Below are 20488 nucleotides of genomic sequence, written 5' to 3'. Positions count from 1 at the left end.
ACACTGCAAAAACCCGAGTCCTTCCCACCCTCTGTCAGGCACACTGCAAAAACCCAAGTCCTTCCCACCCTCTGTCAGGCACACTGCAAAAACCCGAGTCCTTCCCACCCTCTGTCAGGCACACTGCAAAAACCCGAGTCCTTCCCACCCTCTGTCAGGCACACTGCAAAAACCCGAGTCCTTCCCACCCTCTGTCAGGCACACTGCAAAAACCCGAGTCTTTCCCACCCTCTGTCAGGCACACTGCAAAAACCCAAGTCCTTCCCACCCTCTGTCAGGCACACTGCAAAAAGCGGGCACTGCTGCATATCGTTGACTGGAAAGAAAACGTTATCATCCTTACGGAGGCGAATTTTGCAATGTCTTGCAAAAATCAAAACTACAATTCCGCTTTTGTATAATAATTTCACTTTTGGAAATGTATATTATAAGTACACTTTCCCACAGTGATGTAACAATGTTCACAGCAGCACCGACTCATCACTTAGCTATGAAGACAAAACGGCCTAATCAGAGAAGGCATTTATAGCCAACCTATCACTCTCCACAGAGGAGCATGCAAGTTTGAACATACCTCAAAGCACTCTACAAAGCCCCAGGGTTCAAAGGTATCATTGCTGGTGCCATAAAATAAAAGTAAAAAAGTAATTTTCCTCTATTACATTTTTCTCTATTAAATTCTGACATGGCCCTGTTTGATGGGTGTCAGGCCAAGGTCAGATGCTTCTCATACATCTAATAAAGGCTCAAGGGTTCAGCAGCTGGAAATCACCAGTAAAATGATGCATAGACTATCATTTCAATATGGTATAAGAACTGGCTTTGAGGCGCAAGTGGTGACGCATGCCTTTAATCTCAGCACTCGGAAGGCAGAGGTAGGTGGACCTCTGTGAGTTCGAGGCCAGTCTGGCATACAAGAGCTAGTTCTAAGACAGGTTCCAAAGCTACAGGGAAGCCCTGTCTCGAAAAGCAGAAACAAATAAACAAACAAGTAAAGAAACTGGCTTTACTTGAAAAAGTAGGACCATGTGTCCTGCCAATATACAACCCTTTAACAAAGGCTGCCTGGCAAGCCTTGTGCTTCAGAAAGCCAGCAGCAATAGCATCCTTTTCAAAGGGTCTGCGTGAGTGCAGAGAAAGGTTCTCCTTGCCTACCCCTCTTCTTTCTGTATATGTACATGTATGTATATGCTCCTGTGTATGGACATGTGTGTAAAGGCCCAAGGACAACCTCAAATGTCATTCTCCAGGAGCCCCACAGAGTAGACAACTGGCTGGCTGACAGGCACACGATGACAGTCACTAGATTACCTAGATCAGGTTAACTGAGGTGGTACCATCCCATGGGCCGAGGTCTCAGACATAATGAAAAGGGAAAAGTGAGCTGAGCACCAGCATTCATCAGTCTCTGCTTCCTGTGCCCAATGTGCACAGCTGCCTTCTATTCTGGCTGCCATGAATTCCTGCCAAGATGGCTGTACCCCTAGAACTGTGAGCCAAAATAAACCCTGCCCAGTTGCTTTTGTCAAGTAGAAAGAAGTAACTAGAACAGTTGGCAGGTCCTTTGTGTACTGAACCACCTTCCCAACAAGGGTCTTCAGAGAAGTGTGGCCATGTGATCTTGGACACTTAGGCCAACAGCAGCCTGTCTACAATGGAAACTATGGATGGAAATCCTGAGTGAAAAGAAATGAAGAGAGAAGACGAATGAGCCAGGTGAGTGAGCACCAGCCCAGGTACCTACGGTGTGCAGACACAGAGCAGAAACTCTGCATGCCTATGTCACTCAGGAAGTCCCACTTCTGGGGTGGGCATCAAGATGGTGAGGTTACAGACTGGGTAACTGCAGGAGGCAGGAGGTTGAGTGGTTTTCTCCTCAGCTGTCATCTAAGCACCTGCAGAGCTAGATCTAATAGTCCTTTCCAGGCAGGGACTCGCACCACCTGCCATCCTGCCTCACCACAGGAGCCTGGTGGCAAGCACCAGACAGCAAGAAAGAATTAATTGGGAAACTAAGGGAAGAATTCATCTAAACTGCCAAAGAAGGGGAGAAAGAAACCTAGATGCAGATAAAGTCATGATGCAGAATTCTTTTCTCTGGAAGAAGCCAAAACGTGGCCGCCAAGAACCTTGCCCTAGGTTGGGTCCCTGCTTGGGAAATGGGTAGCAGGATCCTGACTGGGAACAAATTGGCATTGGCACTGTCTCCAGAGCTCCTGAGATGTCCAGATCTCAGATATGGGCAGGATTCATCCTTTCATGCAGACTTTGTCCAGGACACTGGCATACAGGATAAAGACACCTTTTTTTTCTAGTCTCTACGGCTTTCAAGGGGCCTCTGGGTCTCAGTCCCTTTATAGTCAATTACAACCACTCCCTTTATAAGGTAATAACAGATAAATGTAACAGCTAACAATGTACCCTTAATTTTGTATCAGACAGTTTTCTACTAACAACTGTGTGAGGTCAATAATGTAACCAGAACCTGCTACTGCTTCAGGCACAGGACATGGTGGGTGGAAAGAATAGTCTTGGAGGTAGGCCAGAAGTTTCACCATGTGCACTTCTGAGAAACTTGCTTAGCCCACCTAAGCCCCGCGTCTCAGCTACCCATAAAGTGGGTTAGAACACATTACTTTGTGGAGTTGTGCTTACTCCTTAGGACAGAGTACATCCTCATGCCAGACTGCCCCCTTCTCTGTCTCACCTCCCTTTCCAGCCTGTTTGGTCAGAACACATTTGTTAGCCATTAAGGCTCCTGCTTGTGAACACAGTCTGGTTCTTTTTATTCTATACCAGTCTACTCTGGAAGTACTCCAAGTCTATCTTGTGTGGGATATGGTACCAGGTACTGGTGCTGGGTTTAGAGTGGACTGGAGGCAGAAGTCTGTGTAATACAGCAATGGCAATGGGGCTGGGGGAGGAGGCAGCTGGGAGCAGGGACTCAAGCTGCTAGGGTTCTTTTCCAGCTTGCCTCTCTTTTGCTGGCCTCCAGCTTCTTGTTACTACTACCTGCAAAGAGTGCACTCTGCAAGGCACCCTTTGGGGACTATATTATCTCAAAGCACCCAAGTCTCAGCTCCCAAGCGGAATGACATCTGAGAATACTGTGACTGGGCCTATCTTTCCTGACCTGGAGCTCTCTGTTTTAACACACTGAGCCAGTCCCTAGGCACTAAGGACCAAACAAAAACTATGTTTGTGGAGTTAGAGAGGAACTGAGCACAGCTCCTAGCACCAACATCGGAAACTCAGGCGATCTGATGTCCTCTGACCTCTGTGGGCACATGGTACATATAAACTCATGAAGGTATATATATATATATATATTATTATTATCTCATTTACTTTAGTGGGGTGGAACAGGGTCTCCCTATGGTAATTGTTACTACGTGCGTAACTATGTAAACCAGGTTGATTTCTCACTTGCAATGATTCTACTAACTCAGCCTCCCACAAAATGGGATTACAAGTACATGCTGGGATTACAGTATGCCCAGCTAATTTATGTATTTACTTATATTTATATTTTTATTGTATATAGTATTGGGATCAAATCCGGAGCCTCAGGCATATGAGACAAGTATTCTTATCAAGCTCTAAGCTAAAACCAAGAACAATGTCTGATTTCAAAGGACTCAAACACTTGTCCAGTCCCCACACACTGACTCCGACAGCCTCACTGAGATAACACAGGGCTCCTCTTCCCTAAAATATCTTCATTTCCTTCTCCCAATGAAGAAATACATCACTAGAACATTTCTCTACCACTTTCCATACCAAAGAAAATCAGAAACAAAGAAACAGACACAAGAGGCAACTTGTGTACTTTATCCTGTCCAATGTGCACAGTAGTCCCACGACTAGGAATTATGATCCCCACTGCAGGGATGAGGAGGGAAATAGAGTTCACACAGAGATGGAGCTGGTTTGAAACATGGCTGTCTGCTGGTTGGCTCTGTTCTTTCCAGGTCTCAGGCTGCCTCTGTCAGTCAACTTCCAACTCTGCTAGTGTGGGCTGCTTCATGTATAGATTACCTTCAACATTCTTGTCCATGCTGGTCCCAGGGGAAACTGCCTTCTTCCATGCAGCGGCAGCAGCAGCGACTGGGCGCCGCCTTAGATTCTCTCATTAGCTCATCTTAATTACACCCAGACCACAGCAGTTCCGGTGCAAAGTACCTGCTCCTGCTGCAAAGCAGGCATGGTTACTGATAGCTTTCCTAGCTTTCCCTGCCTCCAGCTCCTCCAGCTCCCCACCGCTACCAGCAGCTTCCTTTCTCTGCTGTCCTTGGTTCTTGCACATGACACTGGGGCAAACACTCGGTCTACTCCAATCCAGACCGCTGTCGGAGTCTAGCTCAAGTCAAGCATGCTCGTGACTCTGCTTAGTCAGGTGCTGCTCACGGTGCTGTGAAAAAGGCAAGAAAGGGGAGGAGGGCACAGAGTGCTTCCCTTCCAGAAGCCTAAAGTCTGAGGCTAGGACACAAAAACAGAACAAAACACTGGCAAGAGGCAGGTGGAGACTTGAGGGAAACATCTCAATTTACAGGTAGGAGAACTAAAGTCTAAGAAAGACAACCCAGGGAACTAACCATATCAAACAGCACCTAACATTTCTTTAAAAAATTTTAACTTTTTTTTAAAAAAGGTTTTACTTTCAGTTTTAATTATGTGCATATGTTTGTACAAGTGAGCACAGAGTCTATGGAGGTCAGAGAGGGCTTTGGATCACCTGGAGCAAGAGTTACAGGTGGCTGTCAGCTGCTGGACATGACTGTTGGAAACCAAACTGGGTTCTCAGCACAGCGCATACTCTATCACATTAACACTACATGCTGGGCACTGCTGCCGCCTCTGTTTTAACGACAAGGAAAATGAGGCAGCAGGGAAGGGGGGTTAAATGCCTTGTCTGAGTTCCCACCAGTACAGAAGCCTGCACTGAACTCTGGACCCTTGCCACTACACTGTAGTCCATGATGACAACCTCATCTGGGTACAGTGACTGAATATGGGGGCTGTGAGAAACTGAGCAGGAGTACAAAGTTTCTGAACACACAGCAATAACCAATTATTTCAAAATCAATTCTGTAACGAAGTCAGGTGTTACGGTAGCGTTGCCCATGCTGTATCATGTATGTGACTTCACTGCAGCCTTGATTCTGTACACAAGATGAGGTCAACTTTTTCTGGCCTGAAAACCCAGGTCAGACTCCCTGTGATATAAATTGGTTTCTGCTCTTAGAAGCATGATGGTCAAAGTATGAAAACAAAGACTTTTTTCTAACTCTGTCATGCTTCAGCAATACCAAAGTAGTACATCTTTGGCCTGTGCTACATTAAAATGTTTGATTTTAAGAACTGCTATGAGTTGTTGATTTGAATTTCTTTTCTTTTTTTCTTTTTTTAAAAGTCATTAAACAGAACTGGCCAGATGGCTCAGTGAGTAAAAGCTCTTGCCGCCAAGCCTAAAGATCTTAGTTTTGATCCCGGAAACAAGTGCTGTGTGTGCCTACACATATACACACACCTAACTTAAGTTTTAAACATTAAATGAATTTTGGCTGAGGACAGAATTTGCAGCAATTTTTGAAATGGTCCTAAACACTGCTGTCTTGTACTGGGTATTTAGGGGAAGTGGTGTACTCAGCACTGATGGCACTGAATAGCAAACTTTCAACCAAGATTTAACTCTGTATGTAAAAATAAACATGCACACCCATCTCATCAATACACAAGTCTGCTTTGCCCTTTAATAATAAAAGTTCATGTATACCAAAGAACTGTTTTTAAAACAAATTTCTTTAAGTGCTATTGCCAGTATTTGTCTGATTTGTATATGTACTTTATATACATGTGTACCTGGAATCGTGTGGTGAAAAGGGGTCATGAGCAGTGAGAGTCTAAGAAGTCCATTCTGCCCCACTGTGCAGCTCAGCCTGAACTGACCAGGGACATCAATGGACGGCTTTCCTGAATTAATTACTCTTGGGGGTAATCATGAAAACCGTGAACTTGCATTATCCAGAGCCAACTAAAAGGTTTGTGTCTGACTGGGAGTGTGCTGGTGTAGCTGTATACCCGGCAGCAGGGGCTGTGAGTCAAGCCCTGTGCTTCCAAAGGCAAAGCCAGATCAAGAGGAAAGAAGGTTTTAGAATGGGTTTATGCAGAGATCCAGAAGTGTTCACCTCACTCCTTGGTTTTATGTCTTGCTGTCTATACATGATGCCCAAGAATATGAATTAGAAATATTATTTTCTGAGTCAATTCAGGCACCTTCAAAAGATACTCAATAATGAGGGCTGGAGAGATGGCTCAGCGGTTAAGAGCATTGCGTGCTCTTCCAAAGGACCAGAGTTCGATTCCCAGCAACCACATGGTGGCTCACAACCATCTGTAAGGAGGTCTGGTGTCCTCTTCTAGCAGGCATATATACAAACAGAATATTGTATCCATAATAAATAAATAAATAAATATTTTAAAAAAGATACTCAATGATATAGTCTGAAATGTTCATAAAATGGGCTTCTAATAAATGCTTTGTCACCAAAAATAGTCCCCCAAACTCCCCCCCAACCACCATACACAGGGGACATGGTCTCACTATATATCCCAGTATCTCCCTCCACCACCACCACACACAGGGGACATGGTCTCACTATATATCCCAGTATCTCCCTCCACCACCACCACACACAGGGGACATGGTCTCACTATATATCCCAGTATATATGGTGGTTTAGAGCTTGAATTTAGCTTCTGGAATGCTGGAGTTACAGATGCACACCACTAAGCCTGGTTCCCCAAAGACTTTCTCCAATTCTCTTACATGGGTTTCACAATAAACTGTTACCATTATAAAAGTTACTTACCAATTATTGCCAAATTGTGTTCTGAGCCACAAGAAATCTGTAAAGAAAATATGTGTCATTAGAAAAAACAGATATATATCTCAGCTGGTAAATTTTATGATCATAGTTATTTTATAATGGCATGCACATTCATTTTGGCAAATCTTAGAAAGATGTAGAAAGGAGCATCACATACAAAGGTTAAAATTATAATTATAACATATTCACAGCTATATGAATATATATATATATATATATATATATATATGAAGAAACATCAAAAAGAAACGCATCAAGATGTTAAAGTTGTCTTTAGCTAATTAGACTACCAGTGATGTTTTTCTTTCTGCTTTTTACTTTTCAAATTTTCTTTTTTATTTAAAATTTTTAATTAGTTTGATTTAATTTTTTTTCATTTTATTTTACGCATCTAGGCTTTTGTCTGCATGCATGGCTGTGCACCATGTGCATGTAGTAACCACAGCGGTCAGAAGAGGGCGGTGGATCCCCTGCGATGGGTTTTCAAACAGTTGTAAGCTACCTTGTGGGTGCCAGGAATTGCACCTAGGTCCTCTGTCAATGTTCTTAATCTCCAAGTCATCTCTCTAGCAGCCCTCACACACATACAGATTGAGCCATCTCTTAGTACCCTTCACACATACAGAAATTTAGACAGTGTCTCATGTAGCTAAAGCTAGCTTTACGCTCTGGCTTCTATCTTCTAAGTGCTGAGATTACAGGAGCGGGCTGCCACACCTAGTACATTTTTCTAAATTTCTATAACGCATATGTTACTTTAAAAAACTGGAAAGATAGCAATAAAGATAACAGTTTTCAAATACTGAATTAAAAAGACCATCACTGTCATCTAGTGATAAAATGAGCCAAGAAGTCAGTAGAAGCAGATGCTTCTGTTCTGTCCCCTCCCCTTCCAATCCAGACTCCCTGTGGCCTCTGAACACATGGTGTTCTCCTGTGCTTGAGTCTATGCCTGTTCGTCCACCCAGCATGGCCTCACCCCACTGCCTACACAGAAGGCTCTGCTCACTTTTCATTTGGAGCACCTACTGAACTCTGGCTCTAGCGTGTAACGGCTGACTCAAGCACCTCTGTCACCTGCCCATCTACCAGGCATCACAATGCAGCGGGCATCTTGTCTTCTAGTATTTCTTCTGGTCTCTGCACTAGCACACGTACTCTGAGAACATAGCTGTGTCCCACCTCTGCACTGCGCTTGTGAAATGTATGAAGCCTGGGGCTCAGCTAACATCTGACAAATGAGAGAATGAATACAAGCACCATGTGCGTGAAAGAAAGAAAGAATGCCTCAGAGTAAGAACAGCTGGTCATTCAGGGTTCTGAATCCAGTCTCTCCAGCCCCTTGGGTCTCAGGAGGAGGTGGCAAGGGTGGAAAAGCACAGATGGCTCCCTGAGTGCTAAGTAAGAGTTCTGCACCCTGAAGAAGCATGTGTGACCTGTATCAAGATGCTCACTTTAACCCCAGGCCTGAGGAGGAGGGCAGGTACTCTCAGCTGATGTGGGCAGGGCCATGTACATCAGCTACAGTATTAGAACAGAGAGTTGGCTTGGCAAGAGGACATGGTTTGTCCTGGGTTCCAGGGCAAGTCTGAGAATGAGAACTTTCATGATCACAGGGGTGATTCCACAAGAGTGAGGGCATCCAGCCTTTCTGCAGCTGGCTTTTTTCATTTAGCAGAGTGCTCTTTGGGTTCATCCATATGAGTCCACAAATCACTGTAATTAATAAAAGTACATTATATTCTTGAAAATGCTGAGTGGCAGGAGTTACAGCCTGTGCTGTGCAAGCATGAGGACTGGAATGCGGATCTCCAGAGCAGATCCCTAGAGCAAGGTGGACTGCAAAACGTTTTCTTTTGATTTGGTGTGAGAGACCCTGCCTCAGTGAATAAGGTGGAAGAGCAATGGAAAATGATTCCCAGCTTCAGGGCTTCACATGTACACATATATACATGTACATAAATGCCCACATACACATATGCTCACTTACATGCAAACATGAATACACACACACAGAGAGAGAGAGAGACAGAGACAGAGAGAGAGAAGGGGGAAAAGAAAAATGCTGAGTGTATCTTAAGCTTTCCCACCACAGAAAATGACAGTATGTGAGATAATGCATAAATCAGCTTGGAATGTGTACTTACTTCAAAACCTCATGTTGTACATGATAAATGTACATGATACATGTTAATTAAAAAAAAAAGACTGGGGAGGCTGGAGAAATGGCTCAGCAGTAAGAACATTGGCTTACTCTTCCAGAGGAACTGGAATGAATTTCTAGCGCCACATGATAGTTCACAACTGTCTGTGGTTCCAGTTCTAGGAGACCTGATGCCCTCTTCTGGTGTTCATGGGCACTAGGCACACATACATACAAGCAAAGTATTCCCGTAAACATGAAGTGCTTTTTCAATTTAAAACATTAAAAATAGTAGAGCCAGTGTGACTCTGGTACTCTGACAGGTTCCTGTCCCGATGCCCTGGTGGACTTAAAAGTTCAGATCACAGGGAAGTGCTCAAGGCTTTGAGTGCTGTGGGTGACAAGGGCAGCCTGGCTCCTGGGTCTTGCCCTGCACAGAGTTGGGATCCCATGTCCCAGATTCAACAGGATACAGGGGACTACACACATTACATGGACTCTGACAGAGTGTGACAAAGAAGCCCCCTTGAGAAGTGGCTCCAGACTGTCTCTCAGCTTGAGGTGGCTTGTCATTGACCCGAATCTCCCATGACAACTTACTGGGGACTAGTGGCACAACCTAGATGTCCTTCAATGGAAGAATGGATGAAGAAAGTATGGAATATATACACATTAGAGTACTACGCTGCGGTAAAAAACAATGACTTCTCAAATTTTGCATGCAAATGGATGGAAATAGAAAACACTATCCTGAGTGAGGTATCCCAGACCCAAAAAGATGAACATGGGATGTACTCACTCATAATTGGTTTCTAGCCATAAATAAGGGTCACGGAGACTACAATTGGTGAACCTAAAGAAGCTAAATAAGAAGGTGAACCCAAGCAAAAACATATAGTTATTCTCTTGGCTATGGGAAGTAGACAAAATTGCCAGGGAGAAAATTGGGATCTTGGGGGTGGGGTGGGATGGGGGTAAGGGGAGATGGGGAGAGAAAAGTGAGAAGGGAAGGAGGGGGGGAACTTGGGGAAACAGGAGGATTGGGATAAAGGAAGGTTGGAGAGGGGAGCACGGAAGCACAATTCTTAGTTAAGGGATCCACCTTAGGGTTGGCAAGAGACTTGACCCTAGAGTGGCTCCCAGGAGCCCATGGTGATGTCCCCAGTTAGCTCCTTGGGCAGCTGAGGATAGGGAACCTGAAATGACCCTATCATATAGCAATACTGACGAATATCTTGCATATCACCATAGAACCTTCATCTGGTGATGGATGGAGATAGAGACAGAGACCCATACTGGAGCACTGGACTGAGCTCCCAATGTCCCAATGAGGAGCGGAAGGAGGGAGAAGATGAGCAAGGAAGTCAGGACCACGAGGGGTGCACCCACCCACTGAGACAATGGGGCTGATCTATTGGGAGCTCACCAAGGCCGCTGGACTCTGACTGAAAAAGCATGGGATAAAACCGGACTCTCTGAACATGGCGAACAATGAGGGCTGATGAGAAGCCAAGGACAATGGCACGGGGTTTTGACCCTACTTCATGTTCTGGCTTTGTGGGAGCCTAGCCAGTTTGGATGTTCACCTTCCTAGACATGGACAGAGTGGGGAGGACCTAGGACTTTCCACACGGCAGGGAACCCTGACTGCTCTTTGGACTGGAGAGGGAGGGGTAGGGGAGTTTGGGGTAGGGGGAGAAGGGTGGGAGGAGGGGGAGGGAAATGGGAGGCTGGGAGGAGGCGGATACTTTTTTTCCTTTTCTCAATAAAAAAAAAAAAAAAAGAGAGAGAGTTCACCGTAAGCTTCCTGGTTGTACTGAGACTGGCTCCCCAAGTCTGTTTGTTACAGGGAGCAACTCAGACTGACACCAGGAAAAGCTTTGTTGTCTAACAGCAATCTTTATGGAAGCTATGGTAGAGCTATCTGGTGAACTATTCAAATCTTTATGGAAGCTATGGTAGAGCTATCTATCTGGTGAACTATTCAAATCTTTATGGAAGCTATGGTAGAGCTATCTATCTGGTGAACTATTCAAATCTTTATGGAAGCTATAGTAGAGCTATCTATCTGGTGAACTATTAAGCAGCCTACAGAGTGGAGCTTGCACTAAGAAAATATTTCAAATATCATGTGAACTGGGAAAAATCACATAAAAATTGTATCCACAATCCAATATTCACTCTATAACAGAACATGAATAAAAATGACTGAGAGGAGAGACATTAGTGCCTGTCTCTGGTCTGGGGGTGAGGAAGATGGGAATATGGTTTTCTTTTGCTTCTGTTGAGTCTTATACAATAGTCTTTTAATTGTGGGGCAGGAGAAATCTATTAAATATAAGAAAAACATTACGATGCATTCCTTCCATACAGGAAAAAAAACCCCAACTGACTATAAAATCTTGTGTGTTTAGAACTGGGGGAGGGGCTCCAAAGGTAACAGAAGTAAATTAACAGGGCAATTGCATCCTGGTAGTAGGACTAGAAGGCATTTTGTTCCCACTAGTCTTTATTTCCAGAACATTCTTTCACTGCAGTGGCAGCAGCAGTGGTGTGGTGACAGTGATAAGAACAATAATTAAGTCTGCCATAACCCAAGGACTCGTGTGTGCCAGGCTGTGCTCCAAGGCACTTTTGAAACATTGGCACATTTTAATCATCACAGACATCTTTCCAGGTATGTTTGGCTTTGCTCATTTTAGAGACGAGGAGCCTGAGGCTCATACATATTCAATGATTTCCACAGACTTCCACAGTTAGTTAAGAAGGCAGCAACAGAATTATAATCTGGGTTTGGCTGATCTACAAACTACCATCCTTTACTGCTGCTCCTTGGTGAAAAAGACAGGCACTGCTGCTTTAAGAAAAAACAAAACAAAAATGCAAAAAAAAAAAAAACCTTCACAAAACACAGAGGAAAAGGACTTGTTCCTGTGGGCTGGGGGTCACACTGGGATAGGGACTTGGAGCTGACCAGCACCAGGGATCTGAAGCCAGCCACCAACAGATAAATGCTAGCACCACACCATAGCTGCTGCAGTACATTTAGGAATGACGCAGTGATGGGCGGACTTTCTCAGGCCAGAGCCCAACTGTGAGCATGGAGCTTCTCAAGGTCTCTCCTTCTCTGTGCTCCAGCATAGTGGTGGGGACCTGAACACCACACTCCTTCAGTGAGAGCGTATAAATGGCCATTTGTTTCACCTTGCTCCTGCCAGTGCCTACCCTGCACCCAGCAGCAGGCAGCTTTCTAGAAGACTATTAAGAATGGCGATCCCAAGCAAGGAAGCCAAGTCACTTCTAGGCCCTTTACTTTCTAGCTCCTGAGACCTCTGGCAAGATTTTAACCCCCGGGACCTGAATGTTCTCAGATATTAAAGGTGACAGTGTATCTTGTCTGCCTTACAGAAGTGCTGGAGGACAAAGGGCCCTCCAGTCTTATACAAAAATCAGACCCCTGATGAAAACCCTCCTCAGTGCCGCTTGCCACTCTATTGGGAGGGCAGGTGGAAACTACAAAGCACGACTTACGAGGTCAGCGTGAGGTGAGCCACACCCACCTCTCATAAACTCTCGGCCCCACACAGTGGATTCCCTTTCCATTCACGATGCACATTTTCTCTAAGGACATCATGTCATTTCAAGCTCACGTGCATTCTACTTTCCTTGACTGGGATTTCCTGTCTCCCACTGTCTATCTGCCTAGTGTCTGCTCACAGCTCAGGTGCAGGGCATGAAGTGAGGGAGCAGAGGGGAGGCCAGCACAAAGTAGTCCTAAGTATGTATGGGCACAGTCTTTAAGGTGGCATTCCTGAAGAGATGTAAGCTAGGGGCTGGAGATATGGCTTACTGGTAGAGGACTTGCTTCTCCAAGTTCAAGACCCTGGGATTGGACCTCCCACCACCACTGAGGAAACAGCCAGTTTCAGGAGAGTGGAAGTGGCTTATCTGCCTCTAGCTGAGGGCCCTGGCCAGCTGCCAGCACAGCAATTCCATTCCCTTCTCCAAGTTCTACCTGGGTGAAGAGAGCAGCAGGGCATTCCTCCTTTGAGGACTCCTCTTAGACACTGAGACATCTCAGATGTGACTCTCAATAGCTCCTCCTCCTGTAGGTTCAAAGTATTTGCAGGGTCCTCTCTGGGAACCCAAGTGTAGCTGAATTGGAATAGTCACTGGGACTGGGAGAACCTCTCAAGTCTTAAAGAAGCCGGGCATGCCTTTTGTAGTGGAGCGACTGTGGTTCAGAATTCGCCACGGCTTTATTTAGGCATATTGACTTCAGTAAAGAGGGAATAGCGAACAGGATAAGGTACAGGAGAACATCAGTGTCCCCATAGCAAGGCTCCCGTGTATCCTCATCTGAGAAAAAGAGATCCCCTTTCTAAAAGCATTAGCCGTCCTGTTTGTGAGCAGCTCTGCCCATCCATGGTTGACTACTGGAGGAACTAACTCACCAAAGCACTGGGAGGTCTGTATGGCGGGGCGGGCAGGAGAGTCAGGGTTGCCCAGGTGAGAGCTGACATTCTCAGGACACCTTCCTCAGACTGTGAGGCTCTGCCTCAGCAGGTCTCTTTCCTGCCTCACACCTACTTAGACTCAGAGCCTATTAACTCTGCTTCTCAGGGAGTCTATTCAGTCCTTCCTGCTCCAGCCCACTCCTTTAAGAACCCCTACGAGACTCCACTGCTTTTTCTCACTGCGCTGCACTTGATTTTTCTAAGTTCTACATTGTCATGGCACTAAAATCTTCTGCTTGTCCCGCACACTCAGTCTCTCCTTTCCTATGACCTTTAGCTCAGCAGGACAAGTCCCCTCCCTGTGTCTCTATTTCCAGTCCATACCCATACCCAAGAGACACACAGACATAGTCTAAAATATACTGCCCCAAGGATCACCTCAGCTCATGGGAGGCCTGGCCTCCTTTACCTCTCACCTTAGCTATAATTTGCTTTAATCAAATCTCCTCTGAATTTCCAATACTCTCACCACTTAGTATGGGGTAGCAGAAAATGCAGAAAGGTCTAGAAAACCTGGCACTCTTGCTCCCTAGCCAGTGGCAGCTGGCAAACCCCCTTTGTCTCTGAAAATGGGATACTAACCACCAGACCCATCTCACACATCCACAACCTGTCCAGCCTGCTGCACGTGCACAAGCACCTTGCCATCTACAGAAAAAGACTCTACTCTCCATTCCTTTCTAAAGATATGATTCCAAGACGTAAGATATCGAGTTCAGGGGCTAGCTGCAGCCTTGAAAACAGGCTCTAGGACGAGTCCCCTGCTGGATTAACAAGATTAACAAGAAAGAGCAGTATGAGACCTCTACAGGAAGAAGCGACAGATCCTGTGCTGGGCCCAGGGTCTGTCTGGGTTTCTGAGTTGCTCTTGTCCTGAATGACTTTCCTGTTGATCTTTCATAAGATACTCACTTCACCTGCTTTCCCCTCTGCGCCAAAGTCCGCCACAATCCTTATGATATGAAATATCTCTGATCCTTGCAGATTGGAAGAACCTAATATAACAATGCATCTGGGTTCAGCAAAAGTATGCCATCACACCCTTAGGAAAAACATGGAAGAAGCTGTGTGCAGAAGACAGCCAGTGTGGTTAAATTCAAAGCAATCAATACCTTCGGGACAGGCAAACACTGTAGAGCAGTGGTTCTCAACCTTCCTAGTGCTGTGACGCTTTAATACCTCATGCTGCACTGACCCCAACCATAAAATTATTTTCATTGCTACTTCATAAATGTAATTTTGCTACTGTTTTCCAATGGTCTTAGGTGACCCCTGTGAAAGAACTGTCCAACCTCAAAGAAGCTGTGTTCCACAGACTGAGAACTACTGCTGTAGAGCACTCTTCTCAAAAAACTTTAACTCTTGCCCCAATCACCACATACACTAAAATGAAAAAGACCAACCAGACCAAGAGCTAAGGAAGATGGGCAAGAGCTCAAGTCTCGCACTGTGGTCAGAAGTGAAGTCAATAGCTGCTTTAAAAAATGATCTGGCAACAGCTTTTAGAGCTATTATATATATATATATATATATATATATATATATATATATATTTAATATACATATGCCAGGAAACACAAGTGCCCCAAACTGATACTTGCTTATCTGCATCAAAAGGCATGCACAGAGTGTTCACAGTACATCACTTACCAAAAAATGGAAGTATAGCTCTGTGATAGAACACAAGACCCTGGCTCCTCCATGCCAAAGTAAATATTTCTAAAGAAAGATTTGGCATTAGTGTAACAGGAAAAAATGTAGTCCATGCAGAATACTTTATAGTGTTTATAGTGGTTAGGTATGTAATACAGAGGTACAATGCTTCCCCTGCTTGCACGAAGCCCTGGTTCATTACCTAGAACTCACAGGAAAGGAGAGAGTTTATGTTTGAATGAGACACCCCATAAGTTTAGGGCATTGGATCACTTGACCCGCAATCGATGAGGCTGTTTGGAAGGTTTTAGAGGTGTGGCCTTGCTGTAAGAAATAAGTCACTAGAGGTGAGCTTTGAGAGTTAAGACTGTTCATTCTCTCCATTGCATGCTTGCAGTTCAAAATTTAAGCCCTCAGCTTCCTGTTTCTGTCACCATGCCTGACACTTCCTGCCATGTCTTTCTGCCACGACTGACTCTTGTCCCTCTGGAACTGTTTGCACAGATAAATCCTTTCTTCTCTAAGTTTCCATGATTGCGGAGTTACCACAGCAACAGAGAAGTGACTGATGCACACCTTTCATAGCAGGGAAATAGTAATGACATTCACAACATGAACGGAGCCTCAAGAATAATACTAAATAAGAGAAGCCAAACACAGGCAATCATACATTTGTATGATTCTATTTGTGTAAGCTAAATATAAAATATACACATAAAAAAGCATCAGATACAAATCTGTTTAAAGGAGCAAGAAGAAGCTAGTCCTAGTGGTCTTTGACACAGTACTCTGGTTCAGCAATCTTGCTAAAAACGAAGCAGGGACAGATTTTCAAGGAAAAAAAGAAAAGAGAAGAAGAAAAAGATTGTGTGAATCTGTTTTCTGGGATTATAATCTTAAGTAATTCAAAATAATAGTAATTGTCTTTGTTCTTGAAAAAACAAAACCAAACAGAAAAAGAACTACAAAACATCTTACATTACATAGTAGGCCCTTTTCCTCCACAGAATATGTGTCAGTTCTGAAGGTATTTTGTGTGCACTTTTGGACTATGCAGATGGAAAAATACATTAACATTGTTGGAAGCTAGAATCCCACTGGTGGTGTAGGAAATATAAGCAGGGAACTGGGGAAGCAAAGAACAGCCCCGCAAACATCACACCAGAGGCCAAGGCATGATGGGAAATTACAGTCCCATACCCACACATGCAGGCTGCTTAAGCCAGTGCAAAACTGCCTGGAAGCAGTGACCCCACCCCCACCCCAGCATCAGTGAGTTCCCTTACTGTACGGATCTCTGATCCTAAACGCTTTTTAACTAAAAGAAATCAGACTTCCTGAAAAAGTGGCAAATTACAGGGTCAGGACAAGGAAAGAACAACTGGAAACTAAGCACCCATTTGGGCCAGGAAGTAAGGTGACACAGGGGTCCTACAAAGACAGAGTGCTGGGGACAATGGAAAAGGACATCGGAGCCACTTGACAGGGTCCTCACCAGTTGGGTTTAGAGATAATGTGAGCGTTAAAATGAATAATGACCACACTCGATTATAATACACTGAATAAAATAAAAATCCATGAATATATACTGTGTAATAAATAGGGAAGTAGGGAAATCTCCTCCTTATACTGGGATGTCATAAATAATAAACATAAAAGGAATAATTGATTTAGAAAAGTTTTACAACCATTACAATAATAGTTAATGCGAGGATGAATCATTAATTCACCTTAAAACTGCTGAGCTAAAGTCCAAGAGGAGTGGTCCATTCCTAGTCTCAGCCATCTCACCACCATTACTGTTAGTTAACAGGGAAAGAGAGCAGCTTAACAGAAAAGAAGGGGTGGACACCACTTCACGGAAGATCTGAGTGAACAACACTAACAATGGGATAACCCTAACTTCAAGGAGGACCTGAGTGAACAGCACTAACAGTGGGATAAACCTAACTTCACGGAGGACCTGAGTGAACAGCACTAACAATGGGATAACCCTAACGTCACGGAAGACCTGAGTGAACAGCACTAACAATGGGATAAACCTAACTTCACGGAAGACATGAGTGAACAGCACTAACAATGGGATAACCCTAACTTCACGGAAGACATGAGTGAACAACACTAACAATGGGATAACCCTAACTTCACGGAGGACCTGAGTGAACAGCACTAACAATGGGATAAACCTAACTTCACGGAAGACCTGAGTGAACAGCACTAACAGTGGGATAAACCTAAATCAGATCTCTGCTCCGAAGATGTGTTCAAGGCAGGCATCAGTTATTTAGTATCACTGCCAAAAGAGCAGAGGTGAAATCTAATCGCAAGGAAAAATCAGGTAAAACCGATTGAGGGACATAATACATGGCTACAGAACTGTCCTGTACACTTAAAAAACATAACTGTCATGGAAGACAAAGTAAAGCTATCCTAGATTAATGGAGGCAAAGAGACTAAATGCAAAGCATGATCCAGGATTGTGTCCAGGATCAAAAGGAAAAGCAGCTAGGACAGAACCATTGAGACAGCTGGGAAGGAACTGTGAAGGCTGTCCACAGAGGGAGAGGCAGAGGGACACTGACTAGAAGAGACACAGATGTGGCCAAGTAGATGGCTCAGTGGCATGCCTGCCACAGCATGAGAACCTGAGTGTGGATCCCTAGCACATACGGAAAGGTCAGGTGAGCTGGTAGACACCTGAAGCCCAGCACGGAGGGCGGGGAAGGGGCTAAAGAGTCAGAGACATGTGTGTCCTGGGGTCTGTCCACAGCAAGCTCTGGGGTTACCCTGTCTCAAAATGTAAGGTGGAGAGCAACAGAGGGAGGCAGGCAACATGGACAGCTGTCCTTACACACACACACTTGAGCAAGCACTCCATATATACATATCTATATGCAAAACTAACAAAGTTTAAAGGAAACGAATGTGTAGACATGTGGCAAACCATTACTGCAGTGCCACAGTATGACAAAAACTTACACATTTTTCCCATCTACATGAGTCTTTTCTTTTTTCTCTATTCAGCATCTCCTCTGACACATAAATCATCCCTTCAGGGTTGTTTTATTATGATGTTTATTTTATAAATTGAGGCTCATGAACACTAAGCATGGTCCATGGTCTGACATTTGTAAGCCATCTGACCATGTTATGGGACCTGCAATTTTTGAGCCTTCTTCATGATAAAATGGGATAGTGAAAGATTACATGAGATCATTTTTGCCAACGAATCCCAGCCGGCAGGAGAACTTGAATAGACTCCATTCAGCTCCCAAGACAGTCAGCTTATCTTTATATGTGGTCAACACCAAGGCAATTATTTCCTATTCAAAAGGCTCTACAGCTGCCCACTGGTGTCCATAGCAGGAAGGTTCAAACAGCCACTCAATCCCATCCAAAGCCATGTGTGCAGCTGTCTGTCTGGATCAGTTTTGAGGTCAGAAGGCTGACTATGAGGTCAGAATATTAAGATTTATGACTACATGGGACAAATTAGGGCTCAAACCAACATTCTACCAACAAAAGCCCTACCTGAATCTCCCTTAGCCTCTATGTGTTGAGAGTGGTAAGTGTGGTTCTGGTTTAGGCCCCCCTGGATTCTGTCACAGCTTTCTGGAGTCTCTGCTGCACCCAATCCCTCCATCATCTCTCAAAAATGTCCTTTTGAAAGTCTGTGAGGTTATTCTGTGTTCCATTACTTGGGCCCCAACTCCTTAGGAGCCTGGGTACTGAGCACAGCTCTCCAGCCTCTTTGAATTGGTGGAATTATCCACAAATAACTTGCATGCTCTTCTCATGGAAATCCCTACCCCATGGACAGCACCCTATTCCAGCACACCAACTCAGGCTGTGTCCTCCACTCATTGTAATTCTGGGGAGGGAAGAGAGGGGACGTACAAGGAAAGATGCTGCTTACTTTAGTTAACTAAGCCCAGTTCTATGTACTTTGTGTGGATTAACTTGTTATAGCTCTGTTTTATAGATTAGTTGAGAAATAGGGTAAATCTTTTTTTTTTTTTTTTTTTGAGACAGGGTTTCTCTGTAGCTTTGGAGCCTGTCCTGGAATGCCCTCTTGTAGACCAGGCTGGCCTCGAATTCACAGAGAAACACCTGCCTCTGCCTCCCGAGTGCTGGGATTAAAGGCGTGCGCCACTACCACCTGGTTTAGGGTAAATACTCTGACTAAGAAAGAGCAAAGAGCTACAAGGTCAAGCCACCCCAGAAGCAGTTGCTCCATCCTTTGGGCCTTGCCATAAAGACAGCACTATTCCCCTTGGCACTAAGTGGTTCTCACATGTCCATCACACTTTATGCAGATAATAACTGGGCCTCATCATCTGTCTTCAGAGCTTTGCACAGTGCCAGGCACACAGTAGGTCCTATCAGATGTCTGCTGAGTAGAAGTTCACCATTTGTGTACTTTCCACCGCAGATGCTAACGGGGTGCATGGAGCATTTATCTCTGAGCTTGCCCACTCCTTATGGTTTCTGGCAAATGCTTTCAGTTCTGTAAATAATGGGTGAATTCAGATGACCATTTATATGTTCAGAGTCTAAGTCAGGGGCTAACAGAAAGGTCGCCTAAGACCCAGCAGGAAGATCTCACAAAGTTGAGAAAAAGCCCCCTGGATGACCTCACAGGGTAGAGGCACGTAGAAAACCGGCTATAGCGAACAGGAGGCAGCAGCACACATTGCCTTGCTGTCTCAATTCTCTCCACAAGAACAGGCAACTGCTGCAGGGATAAACCATTTGTGCACAAGACTCAGAAATCTTTGCTTCTGCTGCAGCTTCTCAGCAGAGCTCACTGCCAACCAAGGTGCAAGTCAACTGAATGTGGCCCTGACCAAGAGGGGTCTGTGACCTCTCAGGCCCCAGATGGGAAGGAAATTTTACTTTTGCCCTCTCCCCACACCAAACACGGTCTCCTGTATCTCCAGTTACCCTTAAACTTACCTTGTCACCAAGGATGACTCTACAATCCTGAACTTCTGATTCCCTGCCCCCACCTTGTGAGCTCTGGGCATCTATCACCAGGCCTGGTTCATGCAGTGCCAGGTACAGAGCCCAGGGTTTCCTGCATGTCAGGCAAGCTCTAGACCAGCTATGTTGCATCTCCAGCCAGCACCTTGACTTTTTAAATTAAAATAAAACAGAATCACTGAGATCAGATCCTAAAGTTACATTCTTGCTAAAATTAAAAGCGAAGTGACCTGGTCTGACGAGTTCAGTCTAGGCACAATCTCCAAGTCAACAGATGAGCACGCTGCTGTTGTCCCCAGGGG

General features: G+C 44.8%; 1 protein-coding gene across 1 annotated transcript in view; it reads right to left on the bottom strand.

Moving 5' to 3' along the window:
- The window catches only part of Sergef (secretion regulating guanine nucleotide exchange factor), a 229238-nt gene that overhangs the window by 70995 nt on the left and 137755 nt on the right, over nucleotides 1-20488 (bottom strand). Inside the window, 1 exon segment of the mRNA XM_041674688.1 lies at nucleotides 6873-6909. Coding sequence (XP_041530622.1) covers nucleotides 6873-6909 — 37 coding nt within the window.

The sequence above is a fragment of the Microtus oregoni genome, unplaced genomic scaffold (genome assembly GCF_018167655.1).
Source record: "Microtus oregoni isolate MIOR12 unplaced genomic scaffold, Mior012 000000F_ref0000247, whole genome shotgun sequence".
NCBI classification, from domain to species: domain Eukaryota; kingdom Metazoa; phylum Chordata; class Mammalia; order Rodentia; family Cricetidae; genus Microtus; species Microtus oregoni.
The sequence above is the reverse complement of the archived record's forward strand: the minus strand, read 5'-3'. Positions and strand labels throughout refer to the sequence as shown.